The sequence below is a fragment of the Festucalex cinctus genome, chromosome 16 (assembly GCF_051991245.1).
Source record: "Festucalex cinctus isolate MCC-2025b chromosome 16, RoL_Fcin_1.0, whole genome shotgun sequence".
In the NCBI taxonomy this organism is placed as follows: Eukaryota; Metazoa; Chordata; class Actinopteri; order Syngnathiformes; family Syngnathidae; genus Festucalex; species Festucalex cinctus.
This window is the reverse complement of record NC_135426.1, coordinates 6184377-6200742: the sequence shown is the minus strand read 5'-3', so window position 1 is coordinate 6200742 and position 16366 is coordinate 6184377. Positions and strand designations below refer to the sequence as shown.

General features: G+C 39.6%; 2 protein-coding genes across 3 annotated transcripts; both read left to right on the top strand.

Moving 5' to 3' along the window:
• Positions 1-33: 33 nt before the first annotated feature.
• On the top strand, positions 34-1815 carry iapp (islet amyloid polypeptide). Its single transcript, XM_077501115.1, has 4 exons — positions 34-113; positions 918-1014; positions 1272-1406; positions 1498-1815. The coding sequence occupies exons 2-4, from the start codon at positions 935-937 to the stop codon at positions 1679-1681; spliced, it is 399 nt and encodes a 132-aa protein (XP_077357241.1). The 5' UTR covers positions 34-113; positions 918-934; the 3' UTR covers positions 1682-1815.
• A 2479-nt stretch (positions 1816-4294) lies between these two features.
• pyroxd1 (pyridine nucleotide-disulphide oxidoreductase domain 1) lies at positions 4295-15939 on the top strand. 2 transcript variants are annotated; one of them, XM_077500668.1, is made up of 13 exons: positions 4295-4519; positions 4606-4686; positions 4827-4946; positions 5644-5772; positions 6057-6130; positions 6957-7153; positions 7213-7310; positions 7414-7516; positions 8245-8357; positions 10030-10152; positions 10231-10368; positions 10463-10552; positions 11940-15939. In XM_077500668.1, the coding sequence occupies exons 1-13, from the start codon at positions 4442-4444 to the stop codon at positions 12096-12098; spliced, it is 1503 nt and encodes a 500-aa protein (XP_077356794.1). In that variant the 5' UTR covers positions 4295-4441; the 3' UTR covers positions 12099-15939. The 2 variants fall into 2 exon arrangements, with proteins under 2 accessions (XP_077356794.1, XP_077356793.1); XM_077500667.1 differs by having other exon boundaries at positions 8242-8357.
• Positions 15940-16366: the final 427 nt, after the last annotated feature.

Below are 16366 nucleotides of genomic sequence, written 5' to 3'. Positions count from 1 at the left end.
CACAAGTGGTGCGAGTGCAACACCTATAAGTGTTGGCGCATTAGGAATCAGCGTGGCAAACCTGTGGACTGCTTCACGATAGACCGGGCTCCAACTGGCACCAGCTGCATAATGTAAGTTCACTCATTTATTTACTACTCTCACCGTATATGGAGAGACGTATATATGTATGTTATCATTACCTATGTTACTTATTATAAATAATTGTATTTGTTTGTTGGGATTGTTGTATTTTAATTCATTTTCAATATTCTTGTAGACTACATGTATTAGTACAAGTTTAAATGTTGCCTTTACATACGTGCAGTGAAAAAGTAATAATGAAATCAAATTTCTATATTGTAAATATGACAATATTAATATACCAGCAATTTTGACCACAGTGCCAAGAGACCCAAAATTTAAACCAGGTTCAGTTACGCTGAATAAAAAAAAATAAAACATCAGCAATATAAATGGTACAATATTTATAATAGTTTTTTCGTTTTTTTTTAGAATATTTTCTACATATATTTTTCTTTATTTATCTTTATTACAAATAATTTTCAGCTATTTGCATATTTTTATTAGTCCAAAAAATGTTAAAAGTTAAAAGTAAAAATAACTGAAGAAATCTAATTTCTGCCTAATAAGTGTTTTTTTGTTTGTTTGTTTGTTTGTTTGTTTGTTTGATTTTTTTTTTAATCACCAGGTCAGGTGTTCCAATGTTTTATGAAGGTTTCATTATGCCGTGGCTAAATGAGAGATTATGTCATATTAACATATAGTGATATTTCTGTCTGCAATTGTGCCAAAATGCTAGTGATTATATAAAAGCTGCAGCTGATGATTATTCTCATTCATGTGATGAATAAAGTGTTGCCGTCTAGCTTAAACATATCTCATACAAATGTGATTTTTTTTTTCTTTTTTTGCAGATCTGTCACCTGTCACCATGTATCACCCGAGGGTGCCTGCACTCGTCTTAATTCTGTTTGTATTGCTACGTTGCATCGCCGCTGCCCCAGGCAACAGGTGAGCGAAATGAACGAAAGTGCAAATACTCCTACTTTTCTATTTTGCAGGAAGGCTTAGACGGCGGGTAGCTCGCATGAGATGTGTAAGCGGAGGTCAGCAAAATTGTTCAAAATTGTGCTCGTCTGGGAAGATGTGGAGTGAAATGGGAGGGATTTAAGTGGCCACTTTTTCTTCTCCCCCTTGGGACTGCAGTTCCAAGAGGTGGTCATCAGCTTCAGCTTTCTGTGCGATACAGTTTCTCATATGTGATTCAGACACTCGAGTTCCAGCTCATTCGGCGAGGAGGAGAACGCTCTGCCAGATGGCCCAGAACGGTCCGTGCCCATGTTCCCCTTCTCCAACCCCTTCCTCGGCCTCATGGCCTCACGAGAGGACCCAGATAAGAACAGGTGGATTATCTCCCAGACTCGAGTCAATCTGGTGTTTGTCTTTTTTGTTTTTTTCGCATCTCACATGCAGCATCTCCTCTTGCCGTTGTAGCCACCCCATCCAGAAGAGAAAGTGCAACACGGCTACCTGTGTCACCCAAAGACTAGCAGACTTTCTGGTGCGTTCCAGTAACACCATTGGCACCGTCTACGCACCAACCAACGTGGGATCCGCCACCTATGGCAAGAGGGACCTACTTCTGCCTCCCAACTACTACCTTCCGCTCCAGTACTGACTACATAACCGGTGATGGCTGTATAATGATAATTGTACAATAAATATGAACATGTGTTCCTGTTTACTATCAACTTTAAGCTACAGTACTTTTTGTTCAATGCATTTTCTTCATAGTTGTTTTTGTGCTCTTCCACAGCGGCATGATGTGAAAATAAAAACAATAAAAAGTGGAACACCTATGAAGTTGACCTATTTTTGATCATAAATGTGTGTTGTTGTTTTTTTTGCAATGTTTTTTTTTGCCCCAACAGAAGTAGAGAAGTATTCAAGAATTATATTTGAAGTATTAGAGAAATTGCACAGTATAACCTGTGCATATAAGCATCTTTAATTTATTGCCTCATTGAAGTCATTTTATTGTTAAAATAAAGATGAATTTGACTGACCATTTAAATAAATCAACTGCTGTTTCATTTCAGATGGAGCTTTGGTGGTAAATATATTTTTTATTACTTCAATTACTGAATTAATCCTCAAGGTGGAAAGTCAGTTTTGACATTTATATCTGCATGTTTTTTGAAGTAGGTTTTTAAACTATGAGAATAGTCCTGTTCCTCATCACCTTCCTATAATTAATTTTCTAATAAAAAAAATAGTTAGCATACTGTTCTATAAAAATACTGTGCACAGATGCATGCTGTGCCAGTTTCGGCAGAAGAGCTATCAGTCAAATTGAATAATACAATTGCCTGAGGTACTTAGGCCTTAAATTTCTCTGAGTAATGATTTATGGGATTTTTATTTTTGTAAATAAGGATATACCTGATTATATCAGCACCAAACAATGAGAGGAATCTGCAAATACCAACGCGTTTCGAACATAATCGAATATTTTGGATGGTTCTATTTTGGGTTGGGTTGACATCCATCCATAATGCCATTTTCTGCACCACTTCAAATATAGAATTTATTTACATGAGGTCACTCAAGGCTGCACGATGATGAAACAAATATGGAATGTCACATTCCTTCAGGAATGACATTCGACCGTGTCCCCCAGGGAGTCCCGTTGGGGGTGCATCGGAATTAGGGGGCACCAAACTCCCTGATAGGGGCTGTTCGGTCCCTGTACAACCGGTGTCAGAGTGTGATCTGCATTGCCTGGCGGTAGTAAGTCGGATTCGTTTCCAGTAACGGTTGGACTCCGCCAAAGTTGCCCTTTGTCACCGATTCTGTCCATAACTTTTATGGACAGAATTTGTAGGCACAGCCGAGGTGTTGAGGGGGTCCAGTTTGGTGGCCTCTACATTACATCTCTGCTTTTTGCGGATGATGTGGTGCTGTTGGCTTCTTCAAGCCGTCATCACCAACTCTCACTGGAGCGGTTTGCAGCTGTGTGAAGCGGTTGGGATGAATATCAACACCTCCAAATCCAAGAGCATGGTCCTCAGTCAGAAAAGGGTGGATTGCCTTCTCCGGGTCGGGCATGTCCCACCGGCGGGAGGCCCCAGGGACGACCCAGGTCTCTCGACTGGCCTGGGAACGCCTGGGGATCCCTGAGGAGAGCTGGTTGAAGTGGCTAGGGAGAGGAAAGTCTAGGCTTCCCTCCTAAAGCTGCTGCCCCCGCGACGCGACCCCGGATAAGTGGCTGATAACGGTTGGATGGATGGCATTCCTTCAAGAAACAGTTTGTTCAGTTTATTATGCCACAACATATTTCTATTTGATAAGAGTCATGTGTTTGCGTCCTGCGGGTTTATTTAGGGTAGCATAATGAACATCAAGAGGGAAATATGACTCACGACATTAACCCTTGTTGGATTACCAGTGACCTGATCATCTCAGACTCTGACATCTACATTTAAAAAATTGACATAAAAGGTTTATTAAAAAAAAAACAAAAAAAAAACATCAAATGTACCTAGCTTTTGTTGATGAATTAAAAAAAAAGAAAAAAAAGCAATGCAGTCACAAGGGGTATTGGGTCAAGATCAGTTGATTACTTTGTGCAAAAAAATAAATAAATAAATAAAATAACAAGTCACAAATTGCACTTCCGCCGGCATCCGGTATGGAGTTGTTTATATCACAGCGCTAATGTAGGCTGATGGAAGTGTCATGTCTAATTCATGCATAGGTTCTCACATTAATCTCTGACATCACAGGTCCACTTGTCATCTAAATTCAAACAATGGGGGTTGCTGCATGGCCAGGAATAATGAGAAAAAATAACCAAATGTAATCTTTTTAATGCAGGAGAGTGTTGCTGGAGTGAGAAATGAATGTTTGCAAGAGATTTTTGTCAACACTGTACATTGCCATTATAAAATACATAGTAAATATTCGTTGCATTTTAACACTTATTTGTTTGTTATATATAAGGAAACGACTAATTTGCCTAAACAGTAAATGGTTTACAAGATAACGAATAACACTAAAAAATAACAACTATTTCATGGTTGCAACGAAATTAGAAAACAGCAGCTTCTATAGTATTAATTAATTATGCCTTCACCCGAACAGTGTATCCTATAGTATTAATTAAGTAAATATACCCTCATTCGAAACCTCCATAACTTAATTTGCAATCGTGTAAAAAGTCTTCTTTTATTATTTGCCGTAGTTCATACAACTACCCTTGTCGCTTGCCGTAGTTCATGTAAACACGGAAGTGAATTTACAGCGTGTCGCATTACAATGGAGTCAATCAATTCAATTTGGTAATCACATATTATCGCACTGAAGGACCTGGAGAGATACATTTGAAGAGCATTCTACCGCGTGGTAATGCTTCTCACAACGTTAGCTTAGCTTTACAATGGCGGATAAAATAGTGAAAACGTTCAAATTTGTCGTCGTCGGAGGTGGCATCGCGGGGGTGACGTGTATCGAGCAGGTGAACTATTTGCACCAAACAACAACACAACCGTACTAACGGATGCAGAATTGCCAAACATGAGCTTTATGTGTGTGTGTCGACAGTTGTCATCCAGTTTACCGTCAGCTGACATAGCTCTGATTACCGCAGGCTCCCACATAAAGGCAGTCACCAACTATAAACAGGTCAGACAACGACGAAATACTGTCAGATCTTACTCAGGACCGTAGAACGAATATCCATACTCCCAGTGATGACGAGGTGGACACACCTCATCTAGTGACATTTGTGTGAAACCTCATGTCATATATTTCTTATTTGAAAGGTCGCCAAGGTTCTGGAAGAGTTTGATGTGGAGGAGCAACCAGCCAGTGTTCTGGAGGAGAAATTTCCCAACTTAACTGTCATTCACTCTGCTGTTAAAACACTGCACACACAATCGCATGTAAGATTCTTGCATTTTCAGTCAGGCACCTTTTGAGAAACCGACCTTTAGTTTCCTGTTACTGTGTGATGTTTCCAAGAAAAAAAAAGGTATTAAACATCATGAAAGATTATCCGATCTGCTAAACTGTCAACAATGCAGTTTTTGTGTGATATTTTTGACATATGCATTTTGCTGCGTTTGGTGCAACCCTGTTTAAAAATACTCAGGCAAATGAAAACGATATAGTTTCTAAATATTTCTGAATAAATACAGTATAATTTGGTCTACTCCCAATTTCAGTCACACAGTTGCAAGTTACAGGATTGCAAATCAATGCTAATGTTGGAGTTTTTGCTCGAGTACGTTCAGCTGATATGCAAAGTGATCAAGAATAAATTGATCTTTACAATAAAAAAAATGTTCAATTGAAAGCATAAATGTTTACAATATAATACATTAGGTCATGCTTCCTCCTCCTTTTAAATACTCAGTTTAGCAAATGTTTTCCTTAATCCAAAAACTGCCAGCTTCAGCCACAATACTGTTTTAATGTTAATTTTACTGTATGGTCAAATGGCTCCTCCTTGTGACAACATGGTCACACTACACCAATTCTCAAAACCAAAATTGAATGCCTTCATTGTGAAAATAATAATAATAATAAAATCTCAATGTTCACACCCACAAAATGCACAAATATTTGTTTTATTTCCAGTTGGTTGAAACTGCAGATGGAAATGCTTATGGCTACGAGAAGCTGTGCATCTGCAGTGGGGCCAGACCGAAGCTGCTAACCCAGGACAAGCCGTATGTGCTGGGCATTCGGGACACGGACAGTGCCCAGGTAGCCACCTCCTTATACACATTGTGGATTGTTGTTGTTCTTTTTTGTTGCCTTTGATTTTGAAGCTGTGGAATTCCAGAGAGTGCTGAACAAATAAAGTTTTTATCACCAAGTGTGACTGTGAGTAGGTTTTGCAAATGTTCCCCCCTTGTGCGATGCAATTCCAAGCAAATGCACAGTTACAAATAAGAGTATCTGACAGAATATTTGACGTCATAATCTTAATTTAGAATATAACTTTACAGTTAAACATACTTACAGTCATGCGTTTGCTTGTGTTGAAGGAATTTCAGAAGCAGTTAATTAAAGCCAGGAGGATTGTCGTCGTTGGAAATGGAGGGATTGCCTTGGAGTTAGTGTGAGTATTTCGTGTCATATGTTGCATACTTACCTGATCCACAGGGACCACAAACTCTTACGTGATTTTGACAAATTCATGACATTGGTCAACCCTGCGATTTCCCACTAATTAGGGCAAGTAGCGTATTTTTCAGATTATAAATCGCACATTTTTCATTTTTCCTTGGAGGCTACCTGGTGTCTGTGTGCACCACTGGTGACCCCTGGCCGAGATGTTCCTCTTAGGGCTGCACAATATATCGAAAATATATTAGAGATAGACCGATTATCGGCCGGGCCGGTTATCGGTGCCAGTAGTTGGCATTTTGACAAATATCGGCATCGGCCTTTTGATGAATCTGAAGGCCGATAAGAGATAAGGTATCTCACAGAGCGGTGAATGCTTGCGAACGTAGCAAAATTTGTCGCAAAGAGATTTCAAATATATTCAGACAGTTTTTCACTGTCTGTGAAGATCTTTTGAAAACTTTTTCCAACTAGGATGAAAATTCCCCCAAATTAGCTACATTCATATGCGTTTGTCGCTCAGTGGGATACAGGAAAGTTTAATTTATGGATATATTTAAATTTCCACTTCATAAAAGATGATGCTGACACTGCGACCTCGAAACACATTTATTTCAATAAACAGCAACAAAAAATGTTAAAATTAAGAAATTATGTTGAAATTTTTGAAAACTATTCACAGTAGAAAATTTTAGGGAACTATAAGATGGATGGATGAATGTCGCCATGTTTAACCTTTCCAATTGCAAACAAATGTTAAATTTAGAGATGTCAAAATCATGCAGCAAAGTGTGTAATTCTAATCATGTACTGTGCAGGTATGAGGTGGAGGGCTGCGAGGTGATCTGGGCCGTGAAGGACAAGGCCATTGGGAACACCTTCTTCGACGCGGGGGCGGCGCAGTTCCTCATCCCGTCGCTGGGTGACGACAAGCCGGTTCGAGCCGTCCCCTGCAAGCGGGCTCGCTACACCACAGAGGAGCCAACGGCCGCCGAAGCGCAGACCTTCACCTCAGGTCTGGAATCCAAAACAACCTACTGTATTTTACTCACGCGGGCCCTTGTTTGTTTCCAGATCGACACATGCGAGGGCGCTGCTCCGGTCCCACGGAGCCTGGCAGTGCACTCGGGCCAGACTGGCACCAAGGACTCGTTCTCAAAGGAGCAGAGAGGGTGAGGACCTTTGCAAAACTTTATGTGGTCCTAAAATGTTGCCTGTTTATTTATGTTGGAAATAAACCCGTCTTGACCCTTTTTTTGTGTGTGTTGGGATCAGGCATCCCGCAGGGTTTCAGTGGAATATCAGTGTGAAGTGGAAAAGATCTTCACCTCTGAGGAGATGCTCAATTCCCAATCCCAAACACTTAGACTCGATACTGGTGAGAATTAGATATACGCTGGATATAGAAAGTCTTCACACCCATGTTCAAATGCCAGATTGTGTTGTAAAAATTAGTCAAAGATACATCATTTAAAAAAAAAAAAATCTCCCATTAACTAGTTTGCTCCCAAAAACGTATAAATACGTTCTATTTTAAAGTTTAAGTATCCAATGATGTATTTTTTTTTTTTATGTTTTTTTTTTTATGCTAGAGCATACAGAAGCCTCTAAACTGCAGTAAATGGGTGAAAAAAATGGTAGTAAGTAGAAAAACGGCCAGCAGGTGGCAGCAGAGTATAAGAGATCAACCAGGGCCATGTTGAAAACAAGCTGTTTCCCTCCAATTCTAAGCAGATTTGTGAATAATGATGTAACTTAGCTATATTCTAATGCTAATTGCTGCAACACAGAAACGGATAGAAATATATATTTTTTTCTGATGAAAGAAGATACTTTAATCTTTCTTTTGGTAGGTTGCATGTTTTTATAATAAAAGAACAGAATATTCTGTGGGCCTTGCAAAGTCAGTCAAAATCCAGTAAAACAGCCGGGAGTGAAGGGGGCTGCTTCAGTGAAAATGGCGGCGAGTGAATGAGTAAATGTGATCAAAAACTATACAGCTCACTAGAAAAACAGCAACAACTGAGATAATGTGGTTGCACAAGTGTGCACACCCACTTAAAACTTATAAATCCTTTCCCTGACATTCTCCTCCTCTGCCAGAAGGAAATTGGCCCGTTTACGTCCTGCTGACCACTGGCAAGACGTTTGGCTGCGACTTTGTCGTGAGCGCCACGGGGGTCACGCCGAACACGGAGCCCTTTCTACACGGCAACAATGTACGTATTGTTAACTCATCTTCTTTTGAAGTCATTATGTTAATTGCACGTTTCCAATGGCGCCCGTCAACAGCTGCATTCACATAAAAACATATTGGAATTCAAGGGAATATATTTGTCAGGGGTTGAATGAAGTATAATGAAACCCTAAAAAAAACAGCTTGAATAATACAATAAATATTATTTGTGCTCTTAAAGGGTTAGTTCGGATTTTTTTACATGAATCTCTATTTCATCCTCACCTCCAGTTAGTGCGATCATCACTGACTTACCCCTGACAGTGTTTCTGTGACACGAGTTCTGGTCCGGTGTTGGACGAGAGGAAAATAGTTCAGCAAGCTGGCTGGTGTCACGGAAATAAAGCGTTTTTCTTCGAAAAACAATTTGTGTTCAAAAGAGTGATACATTTGCATCACAATACTCTTTTTCTGAAAAAAGTCAGACGCCATTACCGCCAGCCACTACTTTTCTATTCGTTCGTATCACTGCGCGTCGCCCTGTAGACAGCTGATCGACGCGCTGCAGACAGCTGATAGTCGCACCTTCCGCCTTTGAAAAGACAAACAACTTGTAGATTAGTGCGCGTTTATCAGCTGCATGTGGGGTGCCGCGTAGTGATACGAACGAACAGAAAAGTAGCGCCGGTAATGGCGTCTGACTTTTTTTCAGAAAGGAGTATTGTGATGCAAATGTATCACTCTTTTTAACACAAATTGTTTTTAGAAGAAAACGCTTTATTTCCGTGACCCCAGCCAACTTGCTGGACTATTTTCCTCTCGTCCAACACCGGACCAGAACTCATGTCACAGAACACAGTCAGGGGTAAGTCAGTGATGATCGCACACACTGGAGGTGAGGATGAAATAGAGATTCATGTCAAAAAATCCGAACTATCCCTTTAAACTATTTGTGCTCTTAAACTGTGCTTATTTCAGTGTTTTTCAACCCTGGTCCTCAGGGCACACTATCCAGCCTGTTTTCCATGTCTCTCTATTTGCAACGCAGGTGATTCTAATGACAGCTCATTAGCAAGCTCTGGAGAAGCCTGATAACGATCCTCACCTGCGTTGGGATCGGGAGACATGGAAAACAGGCTGGATAGTGTGCCCCGAGGACCATGGTTGGGAAACACTGGCTTATTTCATTTTCTCTGTTTTACTGGATTTTGATTGATTTTGCAAGACCATAGAATATTGTGTCCTATTGCTATAAAAACATGGAACCTACCAAAAGAAAGATTAGTCTCTTCTTTCATCAAGAAAAGATGTATATTTCTATGTTTCCATTTTGCATCAATTAACATTAGAATATGGCTAAGTTTAATCATTATTCATAAATCTGTTTAAAATAGTAGGGAAAAGAGCTTTTTGGTCTCTTATACTCTGCTTCCATCTGCTGGCTGTTTTTGGAATAACTACCAATGCTTCTAGCATTCTCTTCAGTTCAGAGGCTGCATCAAAGCCAAAACGTATAAATACATCTTTGGGCGCATAGTAATATTTAAAATAGATCGCATTTATACGTTTTTGGGAGTAAATGAGTTAATCTTAATTGGTAGTGTTTTTAGGCCAGTAGATGTCGCTAAAGGACATAAGTAAGCACGACGATGACGACAGCATTTTACAGTATTCAATTAACAACATGCACATTTTTTTTGTTTTGTTTTGTGAAGTTTGCGGTGGCAGATGACGGCGGCCTCCGAGTGGACGACCACATGGCGACATCGGAGCCGGATGTGTACGCGGCCGGAGACGTGTGCACGGCATGCTGGGAGCACAGCCCGCTATGGCAGCAGGTACGCCAACATATCACCCTGACAAAAAAAAACAAAAAAAACACCGCACACTTTGATCTCACGGCGCTTTGTTTGCAGATGCGTTTGTGGACGCAAGCTCGTCAGATGGGCTGGCACGCTGGCCGCTGCATGGCCGCGTGCGTCCTGGCCGAAGCCATCGAGCTGGACTTCTGCTTTGAGCTCTTCTCCCACATAACGACGTTCTTCAACTACAAGGTATGTGATATTGAACTCGTGCTATGCGGGTGAATGATTTTGGGAAAATAAATGGCCGTGTCAGAAAAACGTTCATAAAATTGTTTTCATCTAGGTGGTTTTGCTGGGAAAGTTTAACGCGCAGGGGCTGGGGTCTGACTATGAGCTGCTGCTGCGCTACACCAAAGGCCAGGAGTATGTCAAGGTGACGTTTTTCAACCAAACAGGAAGCTTGTAACGCGTGGTGGCTGATCAGCCATGGACGGCGCTGCTGGATAGCAAAAAAAAAAAAATTGGAGAGCAAACAAAGGCACTGGAAGTCCACAGGTTTACTTAATTAACTCATTTGCTGCCAAAAACGTATAAATATGTTCTATTTTAAATGTTTTAAGTGTCCCAAAGACGTATTTATATGTCGTTGTTGTTGTTGTTTTTTCAATGCTAGAGCATACAGAAGGCTTTGATGCAGCCTCTCAACTAAAGAACGGTTGAAGAAATTGTAGTTATTACTCAAACAGCCAACAGGTGGCAGCAGAGCAAAGGAGATCATCCAGGGCCATGTTGAAAAATAATGATGAAACTTAGCTATATTCAAATGCTAATTGCTGCAAAACGGAAACAGATAACAACATACTTTTTTTTTTTTTTTTTTGCTGATGAAATATGAGAGTTTAATCTTTCTTTAGGTAGGTTCCATGTTTTTATACCAATAGAACATAATATTCTGTGGTCCTTGCGAGATCAGTCAAAATCCAGTAAAACAGCCAGGAGTGAAAGGGATTGCTTCTGTGAAAATGGCGGCGTATCACAATTACGTGTACAAGTCCACGGCATCAAATACACGAGTGCGGTTTACATTGAATTGTTTTAGATTTTTTTAAGGTAATTTACTGACAATGCGCAAAACGGACATGCGACTTATGCCCGTTTCCATCTGTTCTTCTTTTGCGAATTTTGAGAGGGGACTCCGCCGCTGTAGGTGGCGGTATACACCATAGAGATGTGATCCCCACTGTAATTTAAAGGAAGAACAGGAATTGACTGTGCAGTGCGATCACGTCGTATGGGTTTGCTTTTGTAATTCTTGATAAACCGTAGTGTTTATTTGCTGTTTTCCATCTAAAATTGCATTAATATTCGCTTCGTTAATTCCAAAAAGATTTCTGTTTCGTAGTCCCTCCAAACATACCTTACTTTATCGTCGACTATTGCTTTGTGACTACAAACGTACGCCTAACGTAATATCCGGTCAAAACGTGCAATGTAATATCCGGTCTTGTCAGCAACTATTCGCAGAACCTATTTCCATAGCCAAAATTTGCATTGTCTTTTTTTCGATACAATTCAAAATCCACCCCCTCAAAGCATAAAAACTTTTTTCTTTTGCAAATTTTGGGCCCTTTTTTGAATTTCTATTGTTTCCATTGTTTTTTTGTTTTTTTTCTCTTGAAATTAAAAAAAAAATGGATGGATGGAAAGCCCACTACTGATGGCCAAGAGCTGCATAGGTATAACAAAAACAAGGATACTGTGGATTGTGACAAAGCGTCAGACCGAATCTTTGCACACAACTCCTTTGCTTTTGTTTCCAGGTGGTTCTACAAGGCGGCAGGATGGTCGGAGCGGTGCTCATCGGGGAAACCGACTTAGAGGAGACCTTTGAGAACCTCATCTTGAACCGGATGGATCTCACGCCTTACGGCGAGGATCTTCTCAATCCCAACGTCGATATAGAGGACTACTTTGATTGAGCAAACGGAAACATTTATGTTGAGCTGACTTATGAGTTGGAAAAGGACATAGAAATGTTTGCTTTTTTTTTATTTTTTTTTAAATACAAAGTTTCTTTGAAGCCTTTGTGTACATAAAGAGGAAGTTTGAGGTCATGTGCCCAGTACTGTAGTTAATGAGTAATGAATGAGGAATCTGTTTTAATTGGGGCTGGAAATTTTCCAGTAAATTTCCATGGGAGGTTCAGATGGGACATTTGGAAATACAGTAATTGGATTAAGATAAATCATGAGTTTTCTCAAAATATTGCAGTTCCCTATTAAGAGTCAACCTTCAATGTTCTAAGTGGATTGTTTATTTCCATCTACTGTATTCACATTAATGTCATATTGAAAGTCTCCAACTTGAAAATTGCCAAAATGTTACAACACCGGCTTAATTCTTAATAAAGCACAGACACTTCACTGATCTACAGTATTCCCACGAACACGATACACATAAAACAAGACTTTTGTTGCTAAGTGGATCACATTTCAATCCAAACAGCTCATCCTGTGCCTCGCTAGGCCCATGCTCCCCACAAGACGCCACATTCAGCTATCCACTAATCGTCTGACTCCACCAAGCCTCAGCATACAGCTCCCCACCCGCCGACCTCCATCTTTGGCTATGGAGAATCTCAACTACAGCTCGGTCTGATATGTTTTGGGTCCAGACTACATATACAATATAAAAAACGTGTGTTCCCAGAATAAGTCAGGACCCAAGGAAGCTTGTAGCATTCCTGTGATTACAAGAAATAGAAAGTTGGCAAAAGAAATTAGAAGAAATAAGTCAGAAGCTACAAACCTAGTCAGTATAGCTTGTGAACCTCTGACTAAACCAGCGTCTCCGATTGCCACTGTGAGACTAGCGCTACTAAATACAAGATCACTAGTTAACAAATCATTGTTGATTCATGACATTATTATGACATATGATCTTGACTTATTTCTCCTCAGTGAAACATGGCTAACAGAAGGTTCCTGCAACACGGTTCTCAATGAGGCAACACCAACAAATTTTAGTTTCATGAACAAATGTAATGGAAAAAAAGGTGGTGGATATTTTTAAATCTCTATTTCAGTGTAAAGAAATTTTATTGGGAAGCTTTAATTCATTTGAATATCTTAGTCTTTTGGTAAAAGGTGAACCAAACATCGTCATTGTCATAATTTACAGACCTCCAAAACAAAAAGGCAGATTCATGGAGGAATTTGAAGAAATGCTGTCAGTAATTTGTACCGACTATGACTATCTGGTCTTAACTGGAGACTTTAACATTCATGTTGACAACAACTTGGATAAAAATACCAAAGAATTTTGTAATATACTTGATACTTTTGGTCTCTCACAACATGTAAAAGGTCCAACATTCTTGATCTCGTCATCTCTAAAGGTGTTGACATTTTATCTGTTGAGGTGAAAGATCTGGCTATTTCAGATCATTCCTGTGTGTTTTTTGAATTACAAACAATCCCAGAAGTTCAAACAACTACTGTCTCGATTAAAAAAAGGTACATAAATGAGAATACAAGCAATATGTTTATGGAATTAATGGCTGCATCACCAACTGTAAATGCAGAGACCGTTGATGAACTTCTGGATGAATTCACCTCAAAAATCAAATGTTTTGGATGCTGTTGCTCCTATTAAAACTAAGACCATTTCATCCCGAACTAAAACACTTTGGAGGTGTGCTACCAACATAATGACTTTGAAATCTAAATGCAGAAAAGCAGAGCGGAAGTGGAGAAAAACTAAACTCCAAGTTCATTTTGACCTGTACAGACAATGTCTTTGTCATTTTAACCAAGAGTTAGTAATAGCTAGACAACAACACTTTTCTGAAATTATTAGTAGGAACCTCAACAATACACGCACTCTATTTGGCGTGGTTGACAAACTTACAAATCCCCCAAATCGAACAGCGCCAGAACTCCACTCAACAGATAAATGCAATGAATTTGCCTGCTACTTTAGTGAAAAAGTACAAGCCATCAGGTCAAACATTGTTACAAACCAGCAAAATAACAAAACGATGCTGCACTTAAAATCACCTAGAAATAATTTAATTACCATGACAGAATTTGACTCAGTGGATCAAAATACTGTAGTAGACTTGGTTCAGCAATTGAAACCTTCCACGAGCTGTCTTGACACAATTCCATCTGGCTTTTTCAAAACCATTGTGAAATCTGTTCAGATCGATTTACAACAAATAATTAATTGCTCACTTCAATCAGGTGAACTTCCTAAATGTCTGAAAGTAGCCGCCGTCAAGCCCATTCTAAAAAAGAGAACACTGGATGTCTCCCTGCTAGCAAATTATAGACCAATCGCAAACCTTCCCTTCGTAACTAAAATAGTTGAAAAAGTGGTTTTTAATCAACTCAGCAATTTTTTGAGCTTAAACGGACTTTTGGATAAATTCCAGTCAGGTTTCCGACCTCATCACAGTACAGAAACAGCTCTGATTAAAGTACTGAATGATATAAGATTGAGCACTGATGCAGGGAAGGTATCAGTGCTCGTCTTGTTGGACCTCAGTGCAGCATTTGACACGATTGATCATAATATACTGTTAGACAGGCTGGAAACTTGGGTGGGATTAAATGGAACAGTCCTTAAATGGTTCAGGTCCTATTTGGAGGAAAGGAGTTACTTTGTGACCATTGGAAATTTTGAATCTGATCGAAAGGCCATGATATGTGGGGTCCCTCAAGGGTCAGTCCTTGGACCCCTGTTGTTCAGTCTGTATATGTTACCTTTGGGTCAAATGCTTCAGAACGCCGATGTTGACTATCATAGTTATGCAGATGACACACAACTGTATTTATCTATGTCCCCAAATGACAGCAGTTCTATTAACGCATTGTGTCATTCTCTAGAGCAAGTTAACAACTGGATGAACCAAAATTTCCTTCAGCTGAACGAAAACAAAACGGAGCTCATTGTTTTCGGCAATAAAGAAAAGAGGATTGCTGTTAAAAAACAGCTTGAGTCACTGTCTTTAGAAACTAAAGACCAAGTTCGAAATCTTGGGGTACTAATAGACTCAGATCTGACCTTCAGTAATCATATTAAATTTATCACTAAAACAGCCTTTTACCAGCTGAAAAACATATCCAGACTGAAGGACTGCATGCTTCAAGCAGACCAAGAGAAGCTTATCCATGCTTTTATCTCCAGCAGACTAGATTACTTTAACGGTCTTCTGACTGGACTCTCTCAAAAGAACATGAGACAATTGCAGCTCATTCAGAACGCTGCAGCTCGAGTTCTGACCAAAACAAAAAGATCAGAACATATTACTCCAGTACTTAAGGATTTACACTGGCTCCCTGTCAGCTGTAGAATCGATTTTAAAGTTCTGCTACTCGTCTATAAATCACTAAATGGTTTGGGTCCTGAATATATCCAAGAAATGCTGACTGAGTACAAACCCAGCAGGGCTCTGAGATCTACAGACTTGGGCCAACTAGTGGAACCCAGAGTTCGAAGCAAACATGGTGAAGCTGCATTTAGCTATTATGCTGCACATAGATGGAATAGGCTACCAACAGAAGTGAAGTCAGCCCCGAGTGTAAATGCTTTCAAATCCAGGTTAAAAACTTTGCTTTTTCTTATACCTTTGATTAGGGACTTTTAAACAGCTGTAATTAAGTGGTTTTTTTTTGTGTTTTTTTTAAATTATTATTTTTTTTCCCTCTGAATGTTAACTACTGTTTTTTGATGCTTATGTGTTCTTTCCTTGTGTAAAGCACATTGAGTTGCCTTGTGTATGAAATGTGCTATACAAATAAACTTGCCTTGCCTTGCCTTGCCTTGCCTTGCCTTTAACAATTGAGGTTATAAAGTCACGTAGTGCTTCCTATTGTTCCACGCGGAATATATTGTTCTTGGCGATGTTTCTGTTTGAAAATCCCCAGCCTGCTTTTTAAAAAGATAAATATTACAAGGAAAGTAGAAAGATTAATTTATGTAAGCTATTCATTGAAAGAGTCATCCAGCTTTCCCCACATTTTGTTGTTTGTGTTTTCCAGGCCAGTGGTTCGACAATTGGAACTTGCACACATTGATTTTGTGGCTCTCAGTGGTTGATCAATTGCTTTACTCCCAAAATGAAAAATTTGATGAGCATTTATGGGTGCTGATACTTGGCTTGATTAGTGTACATGAGTCATAAAAGTGCAGCGTCAGCAAATCACAGCAAAACAAGCTTTAGGTACAAAGTAGGCTAATCACA